We start from the raw sequence: 27,225 nt of genomic DNA on the forward strand, positions 1-27,225 counted from the left end.
CATCAAGATAAAAAGCTTCTGCACAGCCAAGGAAACAGTCAAAAAAACTAAGAGGCAGCCCACGGGATGGGAGAATATATTTGCAAATGATGCTACAGATAAAAGACTGGTATCCAAGATCAATTATTTAAAAGGCTGCTTTAAAGTGCTGTGGCACTTTTGTCCCTATTTGAAGTTTTCTCTTCATCTGTGTATTAATATGGATCTCAAAATCTGTTTTCTGATTTTTCTAAGACAATTCAATAGAAGGTATATTCCATTTACTTAATGACCATTCTCGTTGTTTGCGTCTCTTCATTTGATCATCCTTTAAATATTCAGGTTTCCTAGGGCTCGTGTTCTCCATCCTTTCTGCTCTTTCCTCAATCAAACTAATCAGCAACCAACATTTCAACTATAAACTGTAAATATTTCTCCCGAAACTGTGTTTTCTTTCTCTTAAGCACCAAACTCACTTACCTATCTGCCTACTATCTCCAGCCAGAGGCCCTGCAGGTATTTCAAGTTCAACATATCAACAACAACGCACTGTATTCCTTCCAAAATCTGCTTTCTTTCTTCTTTTTCTTTTCTTATTTTTAATCTTGGGGAACACTGGCCCAGTCTCCCAAGTAATAAACCTCAGCCTTCATACACAACACCAAAGCTTGTAAATCTAACTTTCACACTTCAATAAAAATTATCTGTTCTAAAGCCTAAATTGGACTGTGCCATTCCTTTGCTTTAACAAATACACAAACAAAAAACAGACGATGAAGTCACCTTCTTATTGTGGTATACAAGATCAGTTTACCTTTCCATCTCTAGATACTTCTCTCCTGCCTCACTCTCCAAAGACAGACCTGCGCTGTACAGTATGCATTACGTGCACTTGCCAAGTTTACCATTCACTCATTCAACAAATATGTGTCAGGCACTGTTCTAAGCACTGAGGAGATCACAGTGAACATAAGAGACAAAGTTTCTGCTCTAGTGGGCTTACATCCTGGTGGAAGAAAACAGACAACAAACATATAATAGACGCAAGGGCAGTAAGTACTACGGAGGAAAAGATCTAGCTAGAAAAGCAACTCAGAGCAACAGAGCAAACAGCATGTTCTATACTCTACAAAAACATAGGGTGTCTTAAAAGTGCAATCATACATCCCTTAATTTATTTAGGTTTCAATTTTAATTATAATTTAAAGCCATAACACCATGAGTAATACTGAAATGTATAGTCATTGAGAGGCATAACAGAACACAGCTTACTTCTGGAAGAACCAATTATAATAATTTTATTTTTTGAGATTAAAGTTGATAGAGTCAAGAATGTTTTTCTTTGATTCTAGTGTTTTGGTTGGCTCTTGGATGTACCCAAAAAAATTATTATTAGTGCTGGCACATTTCAAATTATGTCATGAGATTAGAATCTATAAAACTTAAGTACTCACCTAGAATTAGTCTCATTGTTATTTCATTGTCTTTAACTAACTATACCATGGTTTCAAATTCAGGGCCTACAAATTAAGACTCCACAGTAATGCTACAACATTAGAGACAGGAGCTTTTGACTAGTGATTTAAAAACAGTTGTTCAATTGTCTGAAACATTTAAGTACATAATATGTCCCAACTGTTTACAAAGAGCTAAAACAACTGGAGAAGTCTACAGAAGGGCGCTGTTTAAGACATAGGATATTACTAAAGGCTTTGACCGTGAGCCAAAGAAAATTTACACAGACATTAATCAGTCTGTTTCATACTCAGAAAATAACCATGATTTACCTTACCGTCTAAATACTAATACATACTTTAAAAGACTATAAAGGAATTCAGCTTTTCCTCTGGGAAACTTCACTATTACTGTATTACATACGGCTCCAGTCTCAGGACAGGAACGAAGGAGTCAGTGAATCAGTGCATGCATACTGGTGTTTCAGTGCTTCTATAAATATGTAAAGAAAACTAATGGGTTTTTTTAGATGCAGAAATTAACTGTGAAATGTTTTAAACTTCCAAATAACTAAATAGAAATTAAGCTCAGTGGAAGCTGAGTCTTACTTCAATGACCACGCTGGCAAGCAGAATTCGGACAAAGTTTTCAAGGTTTAGGAAACAGTGATACAATTCATCACTTTCTGAGGGCCTAACTCTCACTTCTGTCCACAATCCTGAACCCTCACAAACCTGCGCCCTGCGGGACACTCCTTTCTGCATCCCACATGATGATCAGCGTCTGCTCGCCTCAGACTGGTTGGCAGAGGGGCAAATGTCCCTGGCCCAGGTAAATTCTGATTGAAGCACAGGCCCATGGGAAATACAGGGTCAGAGGAAGGAAAGTGTAGATCAGCCAGTCTGCAACATACTAATAATTCCTGTGTTGGTGAAAAAAGCAGCTACCATTGCACCGTAAGGGCCAGAACTTATGTTCTATTTAAAAACTAAAACCAAAACAAAAGATGACTAAGAGGCAAACTTCACTTCATTCTCAAGGCTGAGGAAAGAGGAATTTACATACCGCATCCGTGATGTCTATTTCATACACCCTTTGGAAAGTCCTGCGCTCAAAGAAAACAAGTTTGCCGCTGCCACATCCCCTTTGAACAGATGTCCCAGTGACTATGAGTTTATCATCTGGACTGAAACAGCAGTCAGTCCTACAGACAAAAACAGCGTGTAAGCATACGCTTATGACCGTACAGCAATGAGTTAAATAAAATATAAACAACACCATTGTAACAAGAGGTAACTCTTATAGAGGGCTCACAGTAAGTCAAGCACTTATATTAGTTTGCTTAATCTTCACAACAATCCTATGAGGTAGATATCATTATCCCCATTTTACTGATGAAGAAATTGAGGCAGAGAGAGATCAAAAAAACCTTGCCCAAGATCACAAAAGTAAGTGGCGCAGCTGGGATTTGAACTCAGGCAGTCTGATTCCAGAATCTGTGCTTTTAACTTCTACAACACCATATTTTTTAATGTAAAGGAAGTGTGGGAAAAACTCAAGATAGACCTTGACGGTGCTACAGACAAACAGACATTGTATGACTAATGTCTAAATAGTGATAATTTTGTCCAGTTTTGGAATTATTTTTTACCACCACTAGCCACCATCCCCAAATAATTTGAGTTTTGTCAAGTCAAGGGCCATGAAATGAGGAGCAGGTTGAACTGCTGGAACCTAACTGATGGCTATGATTCAAGAGCCCTTGTTATGAGATCTGACCACCTGATTGTGAGTAATCTAAGACATGATCCAAAGAAGTTATGTAGTTAGCATAGTTTGCAGCAGGCATAAGAGCTCAAAAAATTCTCATCAGCTATAAATTCATGTTTGTTTGTCCATCTGTTTGTTTTAACAGATAAATGCCACGGGCAATGGACCACGCTAGAGTTAGCACTCTGCTATTACAGTTTCCTCCAGTTGACGCTTCCATCACCTTCACGCTCTCCCTATTGGTCATTATTTAACACAGATGTGAAATTTTATTTCTACAAAAACAGGAAGTTTTATTTAGGCACCAACTGTAGGACTTAAAAGTTCAAATCCCACCTCAGTTGCCTTAGAAAAATCTTTAAATGCTTCAGTTGTCAACTTAATAGAATGAAGATAACAGTGTTTGGCTACCTAGAGCAAGACACTCTGAACAACTGAAGTATACTGAATTACTGACTGGAATGATGACAAGAAAAATAATAATGTTCAGTAACTATGAAATATTGCTTTGCTGGAATGGGGTTCAAATTTTAAAAGACAACAAATATGTAGGCCTACCCTGTCATTTACACATATTAAAAGAACAATTCAATCCCTTAAAATATTTTTACTATCCCAAGACCTATGTGTGTATACACACAGAGAAACACATGAACATGTTTCAACTTCAAAAAAATTTTATGGTCTGAAGAATGTGCAAATGAAAGGGAAAAATAAAATGCATCTTTTGAAAGACAGATTTCAAATATTCTTCCTGTCCCTTTTTAAAAGACATATGACATAAATTAAAGTGAAGAAATTTCTTTTCCATTCTCTTATGTTTATCAATTATTTAAAATATGCTACTTACATTGGGAACATGGTAGGAAGACCCAAGGCTGAAAAAAGTGGCTTATTAAACTGTCGGATGTCCCATAATTTCAATGTATCATCACCTGATATAGGAATGTAAAAGAAAAAAAAAGAAAGTGAATTGTGCAAAAAACTGTTTTAAGTTTAGAGTTTGCTAAACTTAGTATATAAGTATAGGAAGGAAAGAAGGAAGGAAGGAAGGAAGGAAGGAAGGAAGGAAGGAAGGAAGGAAGAAGAAAGATGCACATAAGCGTATTTTACTGTTTTAACTGGGAAGTTTGAAAGTAGTGGATGTGAGAACAGTAGAAAGATTTAGGATAATGAACTGGCCTTCTAGAAATAAATTTTCAAACTGAGGGAGCATCTGTAGGCTAGAGGGAACCCTGGAGAATCTACTCTAAGGAGTGATTTTACAGCAGCTGGCAGTTCCCCTACGGTATAGTTGAGCATAACCTGACTTCTTAAGAAGAAATTAATTTAACAACCATCAGGACTGAAAATAGTTCAGTTCACAACAGATCCTTTCTCCCACTGGTGTGTAGATGAAGCTATCCATTAACATTAATGAGAGTGAGCCATGTGATTCTCTTCCCTCCAGTGTAACTCTACCTGCGGCTATCATTCTTCACTTTGCTGGGGAGTACAGCTCTTCCAAAAGCTCTTTAAAGTATAATGAATATCCTTCTAAGAATCCCTTTTTTTTATATTTCTATAGGGCTACTAACTAATATTCCTGACCAGAATGAAAGCCAAAACTCATATAAGTAATGTCTTTGCTGTTCTTTCTCTCCAGTGTCCACAGCTGAGATCTGCTTCAACCCCTTGGGTCCAATAAAGAATCAGTATCAGGTGCAAGTGAGGTGAGTGGAGATTTCAATAAAAATCTCCATTCTCTCCCAAGTGACCGTTCCTCTGAAACTCAACTTTTGGCAGGTGCACTAATCCACAACTGGCTGACTGGGGACCTGCTTAAAATGGAAGAACTTTGTAAGACTCACCTTTTTTTGCTTTTAGTCTTTAAAAAAAGATTACATATCCTCATAATTCTCAAACAATAAGAAGACATTAATCTGCATTACACAGTTCCGCTAACCTGACAGGTTCTGGAGCTAGCAGGAGTACTTACAATGCCCGGGGGCTCTGCTGAACAGACTTCCATCTGCCATATTCTATACATTCAGGAAGAAAAGTGATGGAATACGGTATGCATGCTGTGTTGGTGACATGTAACCTAACAGTTATTATAGGATGGAAGGGGAAGGTAAGAATTATCACCGAAATGGCTTTGACTAAAATGAGGTTATTAGTCCTATACTTCTAGTAATTATCAACTGGTTTGGGGCTGGTCTGTTTTAGAATCCTCTGAGAGGAATTTTCAAACCATGCTTCCCTCTTATTCTCTTGTCTCCCCCCTCCATGTTGGAGATTTGGGTATATCATTCTAAAGCTGCAAGAGTAAATGTGAGAATTTCCAAGTGAAACATTTATCATTTGAAAAACTTTCTCAGAAGATTCAGATACACACTCTTGGAGTAAGAACCACTATTTTTAAGTAAGGAGTATATATAGTCTTAATTAAGAGTCATCTCAGGACTCAAATAGGTTAGAACTGATGGACCAAAATACATATTTTATACAGACCCCCCTTTTCCATATATACCACAAATAGAAAATACATGTGCTTTGATGATTTACAATTATGTAAGTGAGGGTAGTTTGGATATAATAGACAAGACTTCCTCAGAGGAAAGAGAATCTGATGCAGTTCCCAAGGTACACAGACATGGAATAGCTGAACCGAGCGAGAGCTGGGCCAAGTCTATCTCCTCCTCACTCCCACTACTTCCTACATCAGAGAAGGAACTCTGATTCACAGTTTAGACCCAGCACCTAGCACAATGCTTGCTCAGAGTAGTTGCTCAACACAGAGCAGTTGACTGAATGACCGAATGTAGTGTTACTAGATTAACATGGCCTACAGAATAAAGACTAAATCCTTTATGTGACATTTAAAGCCATCTGTAATGGCTCTAATCTACTTACTCTACTGATTCTTTTCCCTCCCCACAACTGGGCCTACAGGAAGATCCTCAGTCATGTCCCATACTTCCCAGAATGCTCTGCTCATAAGCTGCCCTTACTATTCCCTTGTCTCCTTCTGTCAACACTTAGCTCATCCATGTGAGAAAGATTCAGCAAGAAGAAACCCATATTCAACCATATGAATGTGAATAAATAAACTTATAATATGGCCATATAGAACTATGTAGCCATTTAAAAACTAACATCCAGGTACACAACTTTTTTTTTTTTTCTAAACTAAATTGAGGTACAGTGCTCAAACTTAAAAAAAAAATCAATGGTGAGCCAACAGAAGACTCTAAATTATAAAATGATACAGGAAGAATGTAGAACATCATCTATAAAATTCCATAAGTTAGATGCAAAGGTCATCCTTTGAGGCTTCAAAATCTGATGGAATTTGAAGCTAAATTAAAAACTTAGGCAAAAAAAGTACATATTTTCTAAATTTTACTTGATACCTTTTAAGAAAACAATATTGCCAAGTTAGAAATGCATTTTAATGAAAAAAAAAAAAAAAAAGTCAGACCGGCAAAGGCACATTAACAAAAGCACAGCAAGCTTTACTGTTAGGATATTAGTGTAACATTTGTTCGAGTTAATTATGATCATTTTTAAATACAGAAACACATCCAAAAGAAAGTTTTTAACCTACCTCCACGAGAGGCAAGGACATTACCATCATAGGAAAAAGCCACGCAAGAAGTGTCCGTGCCTGGGTCATGAGCCTGTTTATAGTGGAATTTAGGATGAACCTGTTTGCAAAGACAAGCAAAGTGTTAACATCTCATCTAAATTCAAATGAGAACATTTTTGTGGCAAGAGTATTTTACTTTATCATCCAGAAAATGATATATGTAAAATATGAATTTTACTTGACTACAGTTTTCTTTATTCTGGAAAATAATTCAAAAGGTTTCTAAAAACATCCATTTACTTTAAGAATAAAAAAGAGATTAAGTCCCATTTTTCAGATTGCCTTAGCAAGCTCTGAGCAACACAAGATTAACACAGTATTTAGTTCTTACAGCATAAAGTTATTGGGACCATTTCCTACAGTTATCTGAAAGAGTAAGTATGAATAAAAATTACAAATGAACATATTATTTATTAAATTAAAAATGTAATTGTAGGGATGCCTGGCTGGCTCAGTCAGTAAAGCGTGTGACTCTTGATCTCAGCATTGTGAGTTCAAGCCTCCACTGGGCACGGTGCCTATTTTAAAACATATATATATCATTGTATTCCTAGTATATGCCAGACACTGTGCATGTGGTTGTAGGTCTTGAACTCTCTTTAATGTGCCTGTAGGATAATGTTGTTGTGGAGAAGGAAGAGGGGAAGGGCTAACCCTGATACAATGCTAATCATACCCTATGCATTCTACCCTTTACTGTCTTGTCTAATTAATTCAATCACTCTACAAGTTAGGTTCTACTATTCTCATCTGCATTTTACAGATTAGGAAACTAAACCACAAAGACTTAAGTACCTGGGTTAAGGTCACACAGCTAGTAAGTGGTACAGCTGGGTGTTTGAACCAAAAGGCCCACTCCTAAACACTACGTGATACTCCTTTCTCTAGTGATGTATGTTAATAGTCTTTTTACTTCTCATGTTGCTTCTTCACAGTTGATGACTTATAAAAGTAACTCTACTATACTAATCTTGTCACTCACTGATGAATCAGAAACCAGCACAGGCAAAATACTAGGGAGTCAATTTTCCCAGCTCCACTAGGCTGGATAATTCCCGTGAATGGACCAGGGACACTGCTAGTGATAACAGCATGTAGGTCTCTCCTGGGAGCCACAGGAATAGGAATACAAATGAATCCATCTCCTTTGGTCTTATGTCAACCCTAACAAAAATGAGTAACAACACAGAGTTCATGTCCGTTAGCCTCCCACCAATACCCCTGACACCCTGTCAGTGAGCTTCCACTTCAAAGCTTCCAGTAATGAGGAGCACCTCATTACCTCACAAAAGCAGGCTGGGTTTTTGTTTGTTTGTGTGTTTTAATAATTTGTATATCTTGAAATAAATTTGTCCTTTCTCTTCCTCTGATAGTCTTAGAAATTTGTATTAAACATGGTGCTCATGCTTCCACCTTTCATGGGTACAAATAATTTACTGACCCAACTTTTCTTTTAATTGGGCATCAACTATATGACAGACACAAAGTTAAACAGGGAAACACAAATGTGACAAGATAAACATGGCTTTTCTCCTTAGAGAGTTGACAGTCCCCTGAAAAAATATGGGTAAGCATAAGAAGTGACAAGTGATACAATGGGGATGTGAAGAGTAATAAGTGAGCATTGAGGAGAGGTGGGGGGGGGAAGGAGTGGGGCAAAAAGAAATCCTGAGACCCAGTGGACGAAAGTATGAGTTAGCAGATGAAGGAGTAGGATGCAGAGATAGGAATGAGTATTCCAGTCACAGGGTACTGTGTTGTAGTAGGCAGAATTTTGACCCCCATGACCTCCATCCCCTGGTGTCATGCCCATAAACATGTCACTCTACATGGCAAAAGGGACTCTGCAAGTATAACTAAGGTTACTAACTAGTTAACCTTAAAAGAGATTATCCTGGATTATCCAGGTGGGGCTGAAGTAGTGACCCTGAAAGCAGAACTTTCTCCTGGCTGAGGACAGAAGAGGAAGCCACAGAGACACGACAGAGAATAAGTGAGAGAGACTGGAAGAATCAAAAGTATTTAACATGCCACTGCTGACTCAAGGAAATGGGGATCTGAATGCTGCCAATAACCAGTGAGTTTGAAAGAGGACCCTGAGCCCCCGATGAGAGCCACAGCCTTGGCCAACAGTTTGATTTTAGCTTGATGAGACCCTAAGAAGAGAATCCCACCACACCATGCCAGACATCTTACCTACAGAAATTGTGAAATAATAAATTGGGTGTTTTTTTTAAGGCACTAAATTAGTGGTAATTTATTATGAAGCAACAGAAAGCTAACATGTGCATAAAGGTAAAAGAGCTAGTTGTAGTCCGAGAACTAAAAGCAGCTAACATCAGCTGGAGGGAAAGGAGAAGTGGGGGGATGGTGTGAGCAGGGCCTCGATCACCAGGAGCCTTGTAGACCATGTTAAGGGCTTAGATTTTATCCTGAAGGCAAAAGGGAACTACTTAATGGAGATTACTCAGAGGAGAATGTGACTAGGTTTGCTTATTTTAAAAAGATCATTCTGGACACATGTGGAGAATAGATTGGGAGTATTTTGCTCCTCAGAAAAACAAAACTCTGCTACCAAACTCAATTAGGAAAATTTGCCACTTAGTCATATTTCATCAAGTCATCAACTACTAAACTCTAAATAAAACTTCTGAAAGATATGGTAGTGAGAGCAGCTTACCAAAATGTCTGTACTTACATTTGGCCTCTCAGTGAAATTAACTCAGTTTTGTGTTTATTTGTTTTAAATGTTTTGTTTCTTTTTAATGCTCATAAATACATATACACATCTAAACAGAAGGAAGACCCATCATTTCAGGAGCAGTAGGGCAGAGCAGTATAGTAAAACTGGGCCAGGACCAGGAGATAGGAAATCCAGACTTCATTCAGTAAAACCTAGCAGTGCGATTGGGGACAAATTTGACTCTCCAGATCACAAGTCTATCTGCTGTAAAATAAATGGATTGTACCAGATGATTTCTAGGGTCACTGACAGCTCTGTGATTCTTTAGGAAAAGACAAAAACTGGTATATATAATATTTTATAATTCAACAAACTGATCAATATGTACTTTTTATTATTACTAGGACAAAATGGATTTTGAATGCCAACATTTGAACACATAAATACACACATACACATAGATGTGTGTATATATATATATACATACATATACCAGGAAAGTGGGACAAAGAACCCTAAAAGGTACAGAATCCAAAGGAATCTAAGCTTCCACATGAGCCCCGTGGCAAGCAGGTTGTTCCCTGTGATAGTCTAATTCTCATCCTTGTAGCTCAGACAGCGGGGTGAGATGAGGCTGCGAATCTGTTGTTCCCTAAATTGGTCTTGCTTCCTCCTTTTACTGCCCTGAGTGGGATTCTAGGTTTTAAAGGCATATAGCCATCTGGTATTCAAGCAAAGAAAAAGTACTGTTTCAAAACTTAAGATTCTACTGGATCTAACAGGTGATAGTATAACTAACTATAATACAAGGAACTGAACAGGAATAAGGAATTATGACTACAGGTGATTTTGACTTAATCTAGTAAGAAAGCACTTTACCAAATATTCATGTGCCACACTTTTATGACTCCTCATTTAAGTACTACTTTAAAGGGCCACTATAGTAGAGGCTGGTGTTTTGAAATTTTTACAATTCATCATTTATAATGCCAAATGTCTGAATATATGCCACGAAACAAACCCCACCTTGTCTTTCTGACTTCCCAGAGTTCCTATTGCTACAATTTACATCTCAGTGCAACACTCTTTTAGAGTAACAAATGGCTGCATAGTTAATAATTAAGATTTCAAGGGAGAGAATGCACTCAAAATAATCTAAATCATTTCCTCTTTTAAAAGGAACTAATAAAATAAAAAAGGCAAAATTCCTCACTTCAGATGAACAGCTCACAGATTTTATGTCAAAAGTACTCTTCAATTATTAACTTCACTTTACCCAATAACAAAAATTTATTCTAATGAAATAAAATGATAGCCAGAGGTGATCTTAAAGTTGCATAAAATATCACCACTTGGACAGTCATGATGACAAACACCCTTACACTTCAGAAACAGAACCGACCTGACTAAAAACACTTCTGGCATAACTTGGGAAATCTAAAACTGCGACTTCTCCTTTAACTGATTTTATGATCATCCCAAGCAAAGAACATCGTTCTTCAGGGAAGCTGAGATTATTAACTCCTTTATATAGGTTTCCTATTCTTAGGAGGGCCTTATGTTATGATTTGAAGAGTATCAATTCTCACAGATTCATAGTGATGGAAAATGCAAGCACAAATGCTAGAGTTTTAAAGGCCCTCTCCTGAGATCATACCATACAAACTCCAATTGGTAAAACTGTTCCTATACTCTTTCTTAGCAGATGGTCAAGAGCCTCTGGCAGTACAGAACTCATTACCTTAAAAGCAACATCAGTCCATTTCTGGGTGGCTCTAACTGGGAACACTTTTCTTAAACTAGGTCCAAGGCTCCTTCCTAGAAGTCCAGTATCCACTTATGACTCCTGCCCCTGTCTTCTGTGGCTATGCTAATTCTAGTTTTTCTTCTCTAATGCAGTCTGCCAAATTCTCAAAGAAAAATATGACGTCTTCTACAGAGTCTTAAATACACCATTCCCAGAATCCTAAACATAATGCAAACATTCTGTGGTGCTACTGATGGTGCGTTTACATCCAGGGGCTGCCTAGACCCCGATATCTTCATTGTTCTAGTGTGTGTCGATCAATACAAGAGGAATGACTGCCCTCAGAATGATCAAAACATGTTTTGTAATTAATAGAGACAGTGGAATAAATTATTTTAAATGAGGGAATTTAAATGAATTGCTGGGCTGAAAACAGAGAACATTTTAACGGAAAGAATATTGGTACTACAACCAAGCTGACTTTACCTAAATTTTCAATCTGATACATTTAGTTTGACCCTGGCCAAACTGCTTAATCTTTCTGTGTCTCAGTTTGGTAATTTTTGGTAATAACACACCCTACACATCTTCCCACCCCTCCCCTTCTCCTCAACTACCAAAGACACTGAGTTACGTCTGACCTACTAATCCCTGCCTTATGTCAAGACCACACGCACTCATTAACTCTGTAGTAGGTACCTCTTTTCAGAAAGTTGCTGGCATGCAACTATGCTACCAAAACACAAACTCCAAGAGCAAGATGAAGCAAATGCAGGGATCCCTAACAGACGAGTGGTACTAATGTTTGACTGTTCTCTCAAATCTGTTCCTAGGACCCCCCTCAATAGACATAAAATTTCTTTCTCATTGGGAATCTATTTTCAAAAACCAAGCAATTCCATAATTTCAATCACATGTTAGAGTTGCTTACTATACCAGGGTTAAAATATACCAGGATTTTTTTAAATGGCAAGATTAAGAATAGAATAAATATTAGTCTAGACTGACATAATTTGCTCCTGTTTCTCTGATTTTGGAGACTTGTAGTAAGGAGAATGAGGAGAATGTATACAAAAGAATAGAAACTGTCATATGAACATGCTTTGCCATTCCCTACTCCCATGAAGCCTTCATTTTAGTGTGGAGAAATGGATAATAACACTTCAACTGATTCTGTGATATTCAGATTAATATATTGTACGAAAATATGGCATCACGATAAAAAGCACAGGCGATGCAGCCAGAGTGACAAGTTCAAATCCAGGCTTCACCACCACTTACTGTCTGTATGATCTTGGGCGAACTAATCTCCCTCTGCCTCCCTTTGCCTCCCTCTGCCATCTATTAAATGAGAATAATAATAGCATCCACATCAGCTGTTGGGAGAATTTAATGAGTTGATGCAAGCATGGCACACTCCTTTGCTATATAACTTTGCTGTTCTTTTCATCAAGATGTGCCGTTTACTTCTCAAAGCCTGGGTTTTGGGTATGGACATGTGACTTGTTTGGGCATACAGGACATGCAGCCATGAAAATGTGCCTCTCACATCTCCCACGGTAAAAAGCGTAACTACCATTCCCCGTGCCCGTGACTCGGCTGGGCTTTCCAAGGGCTGCTCCCAGCCAATGAGTGAGCACATGGGGATAAAGGACTCCTGTCATCTGAATGAAACTTTCTTGACATTGTGCTACAGTCTAAGAATCTTTCTGCACAGCCTTCTTTTTTCTTTTATTTTACTCTAACGGTTTTATTGAGATGTAATTCACATGCCATGGAATTTGCCTACTTAAAGTACACAGTTCACCGATTTTAGTATTTCCACAGAGTTGGGCAATCATCACTACAATCAATTTTAGTACATTTCCATCACCCCCAAGAAGAAATCCTATACACAATAACAATCACTCCCCCATTTCCCCCTAACCCCTCAGCCCCAAGCAACTGCTACTCTAGTTTGTCTCTGTACATTTGTCTACCTGAACATTTCATATAAATGAAATTACACAATATGCTATCTTTTGTGACTAGCTTCTTTCACTAGCATAATGTTTCTGAGGTTCATCCACAGTGTAGATAGATGTCAGTACTTTATTTCTTTTTATTGCCAAATAATATTCCATTGTATAAATGTGTCACATTCTATTTATCCATTCATCAGATGAACATTTAATATTTCTTTCTTTCCTTTCACAGAGCTATGATACGCATCATGCTCTGTTTTCCAGATTTCTCAGGCTCTCTCCCCGTTTCCCCCTACAAGCTTTTCCCCAGTAAATCTCACATGTTTAATCCTGCTCTTGCTGTTTGTTTTCAGAGGACCCAGACTAACACAAGTGGTGCCCTGAGAGATCCACAACATCAGGGTAAGATTAAGAATGTGCGACTGGCTCATTCACTGCCTGGTAGGTAGAGAGGGCATTGTTCTGAGTGGACTATGAGGTGCAGACACGCTCTAGCGCTTGGTATTGGTTCAACTGCTACAGATTTCACTGGAGGTGACCTGGGAAAACTTCCTGGTATAGGGGAATGTCCTGGTGGGTACAATGTTTCAGGCATTTAAAAGATATGAGAGGAGCAATGTCTACAAAGATAATAGTGTTAGCTGGCTACTGCTAAGTCGTACTGATACCCTACAGAGGGATAATGAGAAACTGAGGGCCATTAACAGTTAAAGACTACGTGGGAGAGCCAGGGGGCCAATTTGAGTACTTTTTGAAGAGGCCCTCATCTCCTACAATGGAACAACAGACATAGCTGAGCAACGAACAAAAGTGATCTGGTAGTTAGATTTGTAGAGCTCCAGAGACGTTTAAGTGCTCAACCAAGGCAGGTCTGTTATTCTAAGATCAGGGCTCCAGTTGGGAAAACCTGAGACCCTGAAACGTAAGGACAGGATATCTGGATGGATGTCCATAGGATGCTGGATCTGCAGATGCCCCTGGAACTCTCACAGCTTACAGAGGTGGCCAACTCTTGCCCTATGAAGAGCTAGAACTTCCTTTGTGTTGGAAGATGCTACAACTGCCCCTCCCCCATGAGGACCTTCCCCTACCTCCTCCTCTCCTGGCTGCTAGGCTAATAACTTGGGTTGAATCTAGGATTACTCAGTGGGGGGGGGGGGGTGGTAGCTGAAAGGAGGAAAGAAATTATACACCAAAAGAACACAAGAATTAGCTAGCAGCTACTGGGAGGAGCCATGACGTGCCTTGAGTTTAAAGTGTGAGGATGCTTAATCAAGGGGGCTTTGATGTAAGACTAGATAAGCAGGATTCCTTGATTTGGAAGGGGGGGAGATTTTTGGAAAAGGAACCCAGGAGATGGGGAAAACAAGCTGCTAGGATGCTACTAGAGGCCTGGAAAAATGATGGCCAACGCTGAGTAAAATAAAAACACCCTGATCGCTCTAGCAGAGGACAGAGAAAAGAATAAGAAGGCTTGGGGAAGTGGACATACTGGAAAGGATATATTGTGTCAGACCAGAAAACACAGATTATTATTTTTTCATGGGAGAGCCCAGAAGAACCACCATTTACAGGGAACATCAGCAAGCACAGGGGAGAGAGCCAGTATCACTGAGAAGTTCAATGGCAGCTCTCCACTGCAGCCCAGGGCTAATGTCACGGAGCCAGACCATTAAAATTAACATCCACAGGGATGATGAGGCCCAAAGTAATAATAGCCAGGTTGCAGTGCTTAATTACTAGAAGCCAAAAGGCTGCAATTACTATAATATAAAGTATAATGACTGGCAAAGTCAGAGAGGCAGGAAAGGGGGCTTAATGTGCAGGGAGTTGTGGAGAAGATTGATAGCATACAGCATTCCTAGAGGGAGAAGAGATGGGCAGACAACAAAGGTAATGCTTAATCTCTATGATCTAAAAGAGAGATGAACAGAGGAGGAGGAGGCTGAAGGTGGTCACCCCGATAAAAAGTTATGATCCCTTGTTCTATTCCCATATCTAAGCCTATTTTCAGATCAGGAGCCTACTGACTACAGAGGTAGCCAGATTCCTAACAAAAAGGACAGTGCTTCTCAGTGGAGCAATAATTCTAGTCCTTCCACAAAGGGATAGCTGACTACAGAATTAATCAAGTAGTAGTCCCAATTGTAGCTGCTGTGATGAATGACAGATCATAGCTAGAGCATATTAATAAAGCCTTAAGGTGATTCTGGCAAAAGGACTTCCCACTGGCCTGGCCAGAACTGTGTTGCTGTCTGAGATTCTTCCTAGCCAACCCTAATTCTCCCTTCCTTCCCTCTTTCTTCCATAGGAGTTGGACCTGTATCACCATCTGGTACTCTCTAGCCTCCTCCTCTGGCTCCCCACTCACTTTTTCTCTTCCAGGAGTTTTGGCAATAGATCGCTTACATAGCTAATGCTGCCTTAGCCATCTGCTTCTTGGAGAAGCCGAACAGAGGACACTAGCAAACAAGACACAAGCAGAGAACAGCAAAGGCATATACATTGAGACTTGCTCTTTTGCTGTTTTAGGAATCCAGCCATCTTGTGAAAAATCACAGGCTAGCTTCCTGGATGATCAGAGACATGCCCAATCATCCCCATAGCACCAGCTGACATCCAGCCAACAGCCAGACATGTGGGTGAGGACATCCTAGACCATCCAGCTGTTAGTTAACTGTAGATCCAATAGAGAACACAGGAGAAATCAGCCTAGCCATTTCAGACCAGAAGTATCGCCCAACTGACCCAAAGGATAGTAAGAAACAAGAAAGGTCTAAATTACTAAGTTTCAAGTAGTTTGTCAGGCTAACAATAGGTAACTAATACAACATGTAAAGGATGTGAACAGTGCCTGACAGTAAACATTATATGTGTTTGGCATTATTATAAGTCAGATGATACTACAGGAGCATAACTTTTTAAAGAAGGTTGATTCCCTCTCCCCTACCTCAGCATGCTACCAAATAATATCCATCATAAACTAGTCCTAGAATCCAATAATTAAAATTTATTCAACTTCATCATGTGTTATACTTTACATGATCACTGCGCTCCTCTCTTGCCTTTCTGCATCTGCCTGTGAGAGCAAGAATTCTCTCTAGCAATGTTTCTCAATCCTTGCTGTGGTCACTTGGAAACACCACTGTCTCTAGGTAGTTGTAGTCTGGTTCCAACCAGTTGCAGCCATTCTTGTATATATTCTTGGACACCAAATAAGATGATTCCAGCAGACGACATTGCAGTGAGAGAAGAGAATGCTTAGAAATAGCTCATTCTTGGAGGATGGGGAAGGGAAGACTGTGTTTAAGTTGCTTTTCTTTATTGTACTAGATAAAAGCTCTTTCCCCACATTTCTGATCCTTTCAAGTAGGTCAGCCTCAGATTCTTTCTTTCCCAGGCACATCTGAACTTCAAGAACGCCAATGAGTCTTAGAACAGTATAATATGTTATACATCACATATCATGGTGCTTATAAGAGGAACAGACTTAATAAATACAGCAAATGAAACTGGGAACTTTTGAGTATGTTTCAAGGAAATAATATATTTCATACTAAGTTGACAGTTTTCCAAGTTTCTAACGTTTTTTAAAAAGATAATTATGCTCTAGCCAAGATGTTTTTCCCTTCCCTCATTCCTTCCTTCTGTCTTTCCCTCCTTCCCTTCCTTTGTTTAAAAGAAATAATTTAAAGCCAAAAGACAATAATAATCTGACATAGGTTTCTGAAAAGTCTATTCATCATCTCCCATAAAAGTGTGATAATGAAACTTTTAGAATCCACATTTACAGTGTGAACCACATTTACCGAGGACCTATTACACACACACAACAACGAGATACATAAATGAAGAGGCCACATGGAATGTTCCTGAAATGATTTGCAAATTGGAAAAGGGGGAGACACACTTAAGACCTCTTATTCTTTCATAAAACATTTACTGTATCGACTATAAGCCAGGTTTAGAGGGCATCGAAACAACCAGGAACTGGCCTCTGCCTTAATGGGGAAGCTTACAAGTGAGAGACAGGCAGAGACAGAATGATCGGAGCTGAACTCTCCAGCAAGATTCTCCACTCTTAGCCCAGGTTCACTGTTGCAACCACTGTGATTTCAGAAAACAGGTATGACTTAGCATTTATTTTCCAACTGTGTTTGGCAAAGAGATAGCCAGCCTTCATTCATAACTGGACAGTGTTGCAATTACATGCCTGTTGGGTCATCTGAAGCCAGGTGACTGCAGTGTGTGACTACCTAGGGCTCTATCTGATGACCAGCTGGAAGCTGCAGCTGCAGGAGAAAGCTCAGCCACTGAGATGTGTGAGTCACAGGCTGCATATGACGCCACTGCTCTGGAATCTTCTGGCTCCCCATGTGCTTGCAACTTGAAATTCAAGGTGTTTACTTTAGTCTATAAAACAAACCCCTTATGGCTAAGGCACAAGTTACCTTCACATTAATCTCCCTTCTTATAAACCCTAGCTAAGTCAGTTGCTATACCAGTTAGGCACTCTAGATTTATGCTTCAGAAAGCTGAATGCAAAAAGTGTTAAAGCCCTACAGAAAACCCAAGCTTTTAGAATTTGAAGAAGGAATAAAATGAAATGCTGGACTTTGAGATTGCATTTATAATCTTAAGACATCATATGGGATCATTTAAAGATAGGGATATTATCTGATTAGAACATTCAAATACCTGGTATTTTTTTACTGTTCTGATTTTAAGCAAAGTATACTTTTTACTGGGGAAAAAATGCGGTGATATAGAATTTCATATGATATTCTTAGGTTTCCAAATGAGGACATCACCTAAATCACCAAGAAGAGTGATTTAAGAAAAAAGTCCTTCCAGAAACAGCCTAAAAGTAGGGTTTCCCAGAGGAATGTTTTGTGCAACATCATCCTCTCGAGAGGTGGGTGGGGGTGGGGGTGGGGGTCAAGGAAGCCTGGGAAAATAGAGTTTATTTGCAAACCATGCCCTTGTCTTGAAAATTCACAATGCACATTAGTGTATTAAAAGCCAGAGTCTTTTAAATAGCAGTCCTAGAATAACTCAACCTCTTTAACATTTCTGATGCTTATTTGACCATGGCACTTTTTTTTATTCACATAGTACTTACTAACACAGAGAGAACTAACATTCTCTGGACCTTAACTGGGGAAATACAGTATCTAGAGCAAGAGTTGGTAAGCTTTTTCTGGAAAAGACCACACAGTAAATATTTTAGGCTTTGAGGACTACAGTCTCTGTTGTAATTATTGATATCTGCTGTTGTAGCGAGAGAGCAGCCACAGACGACACATAAACAAATGGATGAGGCTGTGTTCCAATAAAACTTTATTTACAAAAAGAGATGGCAGGCTGGATTTGATCCACAGTTTGCTGACCTCTACTTTAGAGAGAACAAAAATTTAAGGAAAAGGCAACGACTGTTCTATAAACTAAAGGCTTCCTTGTGATTCAATAATTTAACTTGTAACACTAATGGTGGTGGCAGTAACAACAACGACAGGTACATTTATTGAACATGCTGCTACTTGGTGCAATAAAACATACATTTTCTAATTTCATCCTTAGAACAAGCCTCCTGAGATGTATGTAATCACCTCATTTCACAAACAAGAAAACTGGGGCTAGCAAGGTGACTTACTGAAAGACGTATGACTAGTATACAGTCAGAGCAAAAATTCAAACCATAATTCTAACCCTAGAAATTGTACTCTTCACTAAAACATCTTTTTATTTATATAATCACATATTTTTATATTTATATATTAATGTGTATATACATATATGCATGCTGTCATGTTTTACCAGGCTTCTTTTGGATTTGTATAGATTATTATAGTAATGGTCCTAAATGAATTGCATCTCCTTGCACCCCCAAGAAAGGCAGTGTTGGGGGGGGGTTGGCGGGAAGTAGATAACATGAAATAACTTTTCTCCTTCAAAATACATATTACATTTTTTAAACACTATTAGGGATTTCTGAGGGGAACAAATTGTATTATAAATTCCATCTAAGGCAGAAGCTAGCCATCTTTAATCCGTAAAGGGGGAGTAAAAATTATAAACCAGTTATTTTTCACCCCTACTCTAGTCCCAGTCAATGGGATCTGATACATGATAATAACAGCTAACATTTACTGGGCATTTGCTGTGGGCTAGATACTGTCCTAAATGCATGCTATGTATTAACCCCTTGATTCTTCCAACGGCCTTATGAGATAAATACTATTATAATCCCCACTTTCCAGAAGGACACGGCAGTACAGAAAGGTAAGGTTAGTTGCCCAAGTCATGTGGTCACTAAGTAGGAGGCAAGATTTGAACTCAGGCATCTGGCTTCAGATAACAGGCTGCACTGTTATCCACCACTGGACATGTACATACAACTCTTCTGACTTTAGCAACAATGGCCTGGGCTTTGCGCAGCACCTTTTTTCTTTCTTCAAGAGGCCAGCCCCGCACCGCCCCTTCACCACTACCATGAAAGAAATTTGCAAGTGAAAAGTGGGGAAGTACAGTAAGAGAGTGTAGCATAGTAGGTGAGCGCTAGACCAGTTTCTGGAAACAAATAAAACCACCATCACAACTAAACCCAATTCCAGGTCACTAGTTAATTCAATCCATAAGCCAAGGTTCCTTCCTTGCAAAGATCACACAAAGAGTCCTTAAAGTAATTTAGAACTTGGTAAATAACAAGTTACAACTGGCAATGAGGAAATCCTGCTAACTGCTGTGGATCTCCTTAGCTGCCCTTTGTATGATGTTACCTTTCCCCTCCATCTTTACACGTAAGTATGGGGTAAGAGGGGTGAGGATCTTAGACCATTTATATCACATAAGAAACACAAATGTGAACACAAGTGCAGCTTTCCATTCAGCTTTTTAAATTGAAGAGGAACTTGAAAGCCACTATGCCAACACCGGAAGCACAGTGCTGTGGAATGACCTGCCTAGACAGGAGGGAAAGCCCAGCGGTCCCCCCTTTGAAGTCCAGCTGCCTGAGATTCACTGGCAGCCAACCTTCAAAGAGAGCCGATGCTTCCTTCCCTCAGCCTGGCCGCCAAGCTTCCCGGGCAGCTGGGCAGATTTAGCCATTCTCTGCCCAGCTGTCTGTGAACTCTGGCAGCCAGTTCAAGTGAGGGATAGAGAGGTGGCAGAGAAGGAAGGGTGAGGAAGAGGGAGTGGCGGGGGGAGGAGGGTGGCGGGGCCCAGTGGCGCCAGGGCAAAGAGGATGCTGGGTTTCTTTGGAACCAACCTTATCAGTGTCAGTCAAAAGACCAAGTTTCCAGGAGAGCACAATCCAACTCTACCACAAAGCAACCAGAGAGATTTCAAATTCCTTCAAAAGCTGAGTGACTCTCAAATGTACTCTTCTAAAAATCTAAAGATGGCCCAGTTGCTGCAGAAAATTGTCCAATCTCTCCATAAGGATGCAGGGGACAAAGCTAAGATCAAGCATCAAAAATGCACAATCCTTTACTAATTTTGATTTTCCAGCAGCAGGAGTTTATGCTTCTTGGGGACTTTTGGGGTTGTTTGCTGAGTTTGTTGTGGCAACCCTTCTGTTCCCCTGGCCGCCAAGAACTAAAACCACTTATCTGTTTCTGCGCCTGTGCAGCAGATGCTTGAAGAAGACTGGCTCATTTAACATAAACATTACCAATGTGTTGTTATATTTGTCCTCTAGAACAATATGCTTGGAAGAGAGAATAATGAGTGTTATCAGCTACAGGTGCAAAAGGGACATAGAACAGTTTTGTTAGTGACAACAAACTTTCAAAAGAAGTCCAACTAAGAACAAGATCTTAAATTTGATAAAGTGGGAGACTGTGGAAATGACAAAGTACAGGAGAATGGAAAGGAAGAACTGAAGAGTCATGAACAGAGGAGTCAACCATCAGATCTGCATTTCAGATGGAGTTCTCTGGCAGTTATGTGGAGATAGTGAGGGAGACAGGAAGCAAAGAGAAAAATGATCATAAAATCATGAAATCTTTTCTCTAGTTTTGTACACTTTGGTCAGGAAAAGAATGAATGGATGAGGTTGTACCATGCACCATGGCAATATCAGGAAAAGACTTCAATATTCAGGTAACTATCATATTAAGTCATTAGCTACAAATGTCTCCTCCTGCTGCTCTTTAGGTCTCTTTAAAATTATATGACACCGTAGCCAGCATCAAGTACAGTGATATCAAAAACATACAACCCAAAACTTATTATCTAACTTTAAAAGTATAACACTGAGCCTATAGAAGAAGTGCTGGTTAATTAATCCAACTGTTTATTCACTCATTCTACACACATCTATGGAGTCCTTGCTGTGTGCAAAGCACTATGCTAGGTATTGCAGACGAGTCACAGGTTGGTAAAATGGTTCTTTACTCTCAAGGAGATCTGTCTAGAAATGGAGGCAAACATAAAACAAATATTTGCAATTCTTTGTGTAATAAATAACGGCAGTATCACAAACTATGTAATAAGCCCACAGAATAATTGTCAACTCTGCTATGGTAGCAAAATGGTGATAGGCTGGGAGTAGTGGAGAGAAATCAGGTAAAACCTGGTGAGGATGCTTGACACCTGTCTTTGAAGGATAAGTAGGAGATCACTAGCAATACAAGAGAAAGTTATTCCACTAGAGGACTCAGAATATAAAAGACTCTGAACTGTGAAATAGCATACTGCTTTTGGAACTACAGGTGGGACTCAAGAACAAACCAATAGCACATAAGACTGGAGAGCCGGAGGTCAAATCATTACTGCCCTCTGGTATCTTCCTATGGAGTTTAAATTTGTACCCAAGGGCAATGCTGAGCCTCTGAGGGTTTTAAGGAGAGAGGGGTAATATGATCATACCTGTATTTTAAAAGATGGCTCTGCAGCAGTGGGAAAGATAAACTAGAAAAGGGAAGACTGGGGGCAGGGAGATGAGTTAGTAAACACCTGTGGTGGTCCAGGTGAGGGGTTGAAGCTGGGGAATGGAGGAGTATGCCTGAGAACAAGTGAAGTTGTAGTCGGTGACTTTGGCATAGTTTCAGTGAATCTGTGACAGAGCGAATATAGTCTATTCTGGGTAGATACCTGATTAAAAAAAAAAAAAGAAGGAAGACTTGGAAAAGCCTTTTGTTAAATCAAGTAAATAAAAAGCAGGAGCTTGAGCATACATTCTAGGAGCCAGTAGGGATGAAAAGGATGAAAATACAGGAAAGGGAGCAACTGATGGAATGAAGTCTCAGAGGAGGCAGGAAGGACCCAAGATCAAGTGCACAGGTGGAAGGATTAGTGAGGAGCTGGGAGACAGACCTCTTCCGTGGAGCTGCAATGCAGAAGGCTGGGAGACAAGCAGGTATCACCCCAGAGACATTACATACATCAGGGGGAAAAGTCTGACAGAGGTCTAGCCCATTGTCCTTATTCTTCCATGTAGAGAAGGAGAGATAACTGAGTAGGGGGTGGGAATTACACGGTAGACCAGAGAAGAGCTGGATGAGTTTGAAAATTCCCACTGAGGTGAAATGACAGAGATAAACGACCAGGAAAAAGGAAGGGATTACCAAAGGCAAGGAGGGCCCAGAAGAAAAGGTGTATCATCAATCTGGAATATACTAATCTGCAAAATTGTGGGTTTTATCACATTGGACTTAGAGCCAGAGCAAAGCAGCAAAGAACCACACTACTGGAGCTGTAGGATAGAAAACAGAAAATAAAGCACAGTGTAAGTCTTGGTAAAACGTATACCGCAGAAGTCAAATGATCTTTTGCCTTTTCTCCAAGGATTACACCCCACAGTTAACTGGCTTAAATGTGCATTTTTGCCCCCCAAGTCAAAGTTGAGGTCCGTATAATGTAACTTTAAACTTAGCTCAATTACAAATATAGAATGTTTTCTCTTCTTTGAATGTACACTTTGTTAGAGAAAATGTCTTCACTACAACTAAAAATAATAGTACCGATATTTTGTTTATACTGAGCATAGCAGTAACTCATTTCAAAAAAGCAAGAGTTCTAATTTCACTCAGTTAAACCAACCTGAAGCAAATATGTATTGGTTGCTTTCTAGGTCTGTGGCATTATGCCATGCCTGTAGGAACAGATGCAAAACCACAATCCCTACCTTCAAGATTATACTGTAATTCATATTCTAAATGTTTTAATTACTTTTTTCCTTGTTAAATAGTGTCTTACATTTCCTTGTTCATTATATTTGTTAATGATGCTGGTATAATCTTTCAACTAAAACCACAAAAAAGGGAACAGTGACCAAGCAGTTAACTGCCGGAAAAAATTTTTTTAATTACAAGAAGACAGAAGATGGAAGAAACAAATAGGAATTTGTAACAACCTACAGGTATTCAAGAAATTAGGGACTTCCGGCTTCTCTTAATAAACTAAAAAATTCCACACACCTTATTTCCACATTGTAATAATAGGCTGATAGAAGAGAAAGACACTGCCTTCAGGTAACATGACAAAAGCAATTGTTTTAATTTGAAGTAAAAAAAAAAAAAGTAACTCATTTATTAGTAAGATATCATTAAGTATAAGCACAGGGATGCACTGAAACCATTTTAACCAAGGCAGGTAGATTCCTCCTTTGTGCAGACAAGTACGTTTTGGGAATGACTACATATCAATCTTTATTAAGGATACGAAGCTGAGTTTAAAAACAGACAAACAAAAACCTCTCCTAGGTATTTAACATTTACCTTGATCTTGGAAAACATTTACTCATCCATAAAACTGTGCTATCTCCACAAGCTCAGAATATTCTCTTAAACTCTTTTTTCACCTGAGTTTTAATGGAAAGATATTGAAGTTCTGCTATTTATCAATACGTTAAGTTCTGAAAGCCTATCTATAAGTGCATTTGCTCCTAAGACCCTTCACATCATCCATAAGTGGCAGGCACAGGTGTGGTGACGAACTTTGGTCCAGGGCTGTGGTCTGGACACTACTTTAATAAAAAGCAAAAAGCACCTACTATTGATAGAGGGTAGGAAACTCTCCTATCTCCTGGCCCCTGCCCCTTCTAGGCAAAGGTCAGATGTCACAGAGAAAGATGAAAAAGAGACTATGTGCTCTCACCCAAGACTCTCTAGAGAAACAAAGCAGAGTTTGGTTGTCATCAAGGCAAGAAGCAGGAAATCTGCCTGTGTTCTCGACCCACACTGTCCAACATGGTAGCCATTTGCCTCATGTAGTTATTAAGATCATGAAATATGGCTACTATGATTAAGGAACTTAATCAAGGTTATTACATAATTGCATTAGGTCACAAACAGTTAAGAAGTATTAATAATGTGTTTTCTAACTATAGAAGCATTTACCTTAAAATCTATATACTCTATATATTTATCTTAAAATATATGCTCCTGAGGATGTAGAACATACCCCCCCCCAAAAAATGAAAATAATAATCTACTTCTAAGTCATTTTCTAAGAACTTGCTGAAAGGAAAATTATTGAATGAAACGTGTACAGATCATTAACACTCCTCTTATTGATAGAAAATATGATCAGTACCAAGGAGAATCTCTTAGTATAGAGATCAGGATTTGATTAGCCCAAATGCAAAGTATCTCGTTCTCTTCTTCCAGTCTCTTAAATAAATGGTCTTCTGACAGAAAGTGGGAAGACAAAATAATGAAACTAAAACTTCAAATGTTTAATTTTGTCTTAAAACAAAACTACGGTTGGCAAATGGTTGGGAGAGAGCAAGCTGCTAGCCTATCACTCTTGTCAAAACCCTGGATTTGGGGCTGTTTGTGGATTTCTAGTTTACTGAACTCATTCACCAGTTCATCCAAACTCTAAACATTTCTAGAGCACCTAAGCACTTGGGAAGCTGAAGCTACAGAGATGGCCACTGTTCAGGGAACTCCCAGTATAGTGTGGGAGGAGAGCTCCAAGGGGTCTCACACAGGCAGAGAGGAGCAAGTAATGAATTCTGTCTAGGGGCAGGAATGTTTTGACAGAGGTAATAACATTTAAGGGCAGTTTTGGAGGATAACGAGGAGGTCACCAGGCAGAGAAAGGGACAAGGTATATAGTAGGGAGAAGGAACATTATTTTCTAAGGCAGAGTGGGAGAGGGCACAGTACATTTAGAGATGACAAGCAATTGTCTGGTAGCCTAATATTCATGCTGCCCCTTCTTACAATCACATAGGATTAGAGAGTTGGTTCTATTTGAATTTCCACTGAAAAGTTATCATCTGAGAATATATATCTCTTATTTAACTAGCATGTTCAATATTTTATGGGAGAAGGGCATATATATCTAAGTATTTTTTATTTTCATTGTAAAAGAGAGATAGTATGGGAGCATTAATCTATATGTTAAACAATTTTCATAATTTTAGAGACTCTTATCTATGTTTAATTAAAAACAATGAGTCACCTAAACAATAAAAAGTTAACAAATTCAGCCTTCCTATCTTTTCTTTACATGGGCTTTTGTCCTAATTCTTTTTTGAAAAGTTATCACTTGGGTATAAACTTATTAATTATGTGATGCCAGTGAGAAGTCAGTATGTGACATGATTAAGGCGTGTATGCCACAGTATATGTAAGAGAGGGGGTGTCAGAGTGAAAATAGACAGTAATTTATAAAAATAAAGTGTAATCCTTTGAAATCTGGATTTGAAGACACTAGGTTTCAATGGAAGGGAGACCAGACAGTTGCTATTGTTCCATATCCACGCTCAACTGGTTCCTCAATTCATAATCAATTACTGAGTTTCTACTGTAAATGAGGCACTGTTCTAGCCCCCCCCCCCCAGGAATAAAATAACTACCTGGAGCCCCTAAGACCTCCCAATCTTGCAAAGGAGACAAAAATATATACAACTATGAATAACAAAGGATGAAACCACTTTTTATGGTTTCAAGATATGATAACTGATGAGGGAATAGAAGGCTGGCTGAAGACAAAGCGAAGCTGACACCCTGCAACACCCCCTCCCCCCATGTATGCAACATTCCTCACCATTCCTGGCTGCCCTAAAACTAAGGAAAGGACCTGCAGCTCATTGATAGGGACACAGTGATAGTGTAAACAGCCTTGGCTTGACAATAGCGAGGCCTCCAGTGTCCTGCGAGTCTTCTTTGACATATGAAAGTGCTTTCTCAGCCTCCCTTTTTCCTCACCTCCCCCAACCCCATGGTGTATAATCAGCCACCTCTCACAACCCGGGGCAGCAGCTCTTTCTGCCCACGGGTCCTGACCCCGTGCTTTAATAAACCACGAATTTTGCACCAAAGACGCCTCAAGAATTCTTTCTTGGTCGTCAGCTCCAGACTCCACCCCACTGAACCTCACCTATATTCTACGACCTCATCAATAATCACTATAAAATAACATTTATTAAGGACTTACTATGTTCCATTCCCAGGGTAAGCTCTTTATTTATATTATTTTATTTTATCTTTACAAAACTTCCCATTTTACAAATGAGGAAGCAGGTTATATACTTAATTAGAGCTGGAACTTAAATCTACAAAATCTGACTCTAGAGCTTGACCTCTTATCTATTCCTGATATAAAATAGTTTGGGAAAGCAAAGAAAGGGACAATTATTTCTCTCTTGGCAGACTGGCTAAGGTTTCACAGACACATCTGATACTAAGGCTGAGGAAACTGCCTAGCTGAGGTATGGAGGAGGTTTAAAAGCACATGGCATTGGAAACATAGTTTGATCAGAATGCAGAAGTGTAGAGGGTAAGGCAGAGAAGATTTATGGGATCAGATTATCAAGGGCCTTAACTGACAGGGTACAACTTGCACATCCCACCAGATGGTCCTACCGCAACAGCCCAGGTTACAGGATTTGGACTCCAACAAATATCTTGTCCCCAGGGCCACATTAGCACATTGATTCTCAGCCTTTCTCACTATCATGCCAACTTTAGTGCCAGAATCACCAAATCAGCTCAAGAAATGAGATAGGAGAGGATCTATCCAGAGATAAAAAGACTTTTTC

At 39.2% G+C, this 27,225-nt stretch overlaps 1 protein-coding gene across 2 annotated transcripts in view; it reads right to left on the reverse strand.

Annotated features, from left to right (window-relative positions):
• The window catches only part of WDR70 (WD repeat domain 70), a 290,352-nt gene that overhangs the window by 47,601 nt on the left and 215,526 nt on the right, over positions 1-27,225 (reverse strand). For both annotated transcript variants that reach the window (XM_045787291.2, XM_087867918.1), the window contains 3 exons: positions 6,794-6,893; positions 4,055-4,139; positions 2,500-2,638 (listed from right to left, as the gene is read on the reverse strand). In XM_045787291.2, coding sequence (XP_045643247.1) covers positions 2,500-2,638; positions 4,055-4,139; positions 6,794-6,893 — 324 coding nt within the window. The remainder of the gene's footprint in view (positions 1-2,499; positions 2,639-4,054; positions 4,140-6,793; positions 6,894-27,225) is intronic.

Source organism: Ursus americanus, chromosome 15 (genome assembly GCF_024610735.1).
Source record: "Ursus americanus isolate L20-20 chromosome 15, mUrsAme1.1.p, whole genome shotgun sequence".
In the NCBI taxonomy this organism is placed as follows: Eukaryota; Metazoa; Chordata; class Mammalia; order Carnivora; family Ursidae; genus Ursus; species Ursus americanus.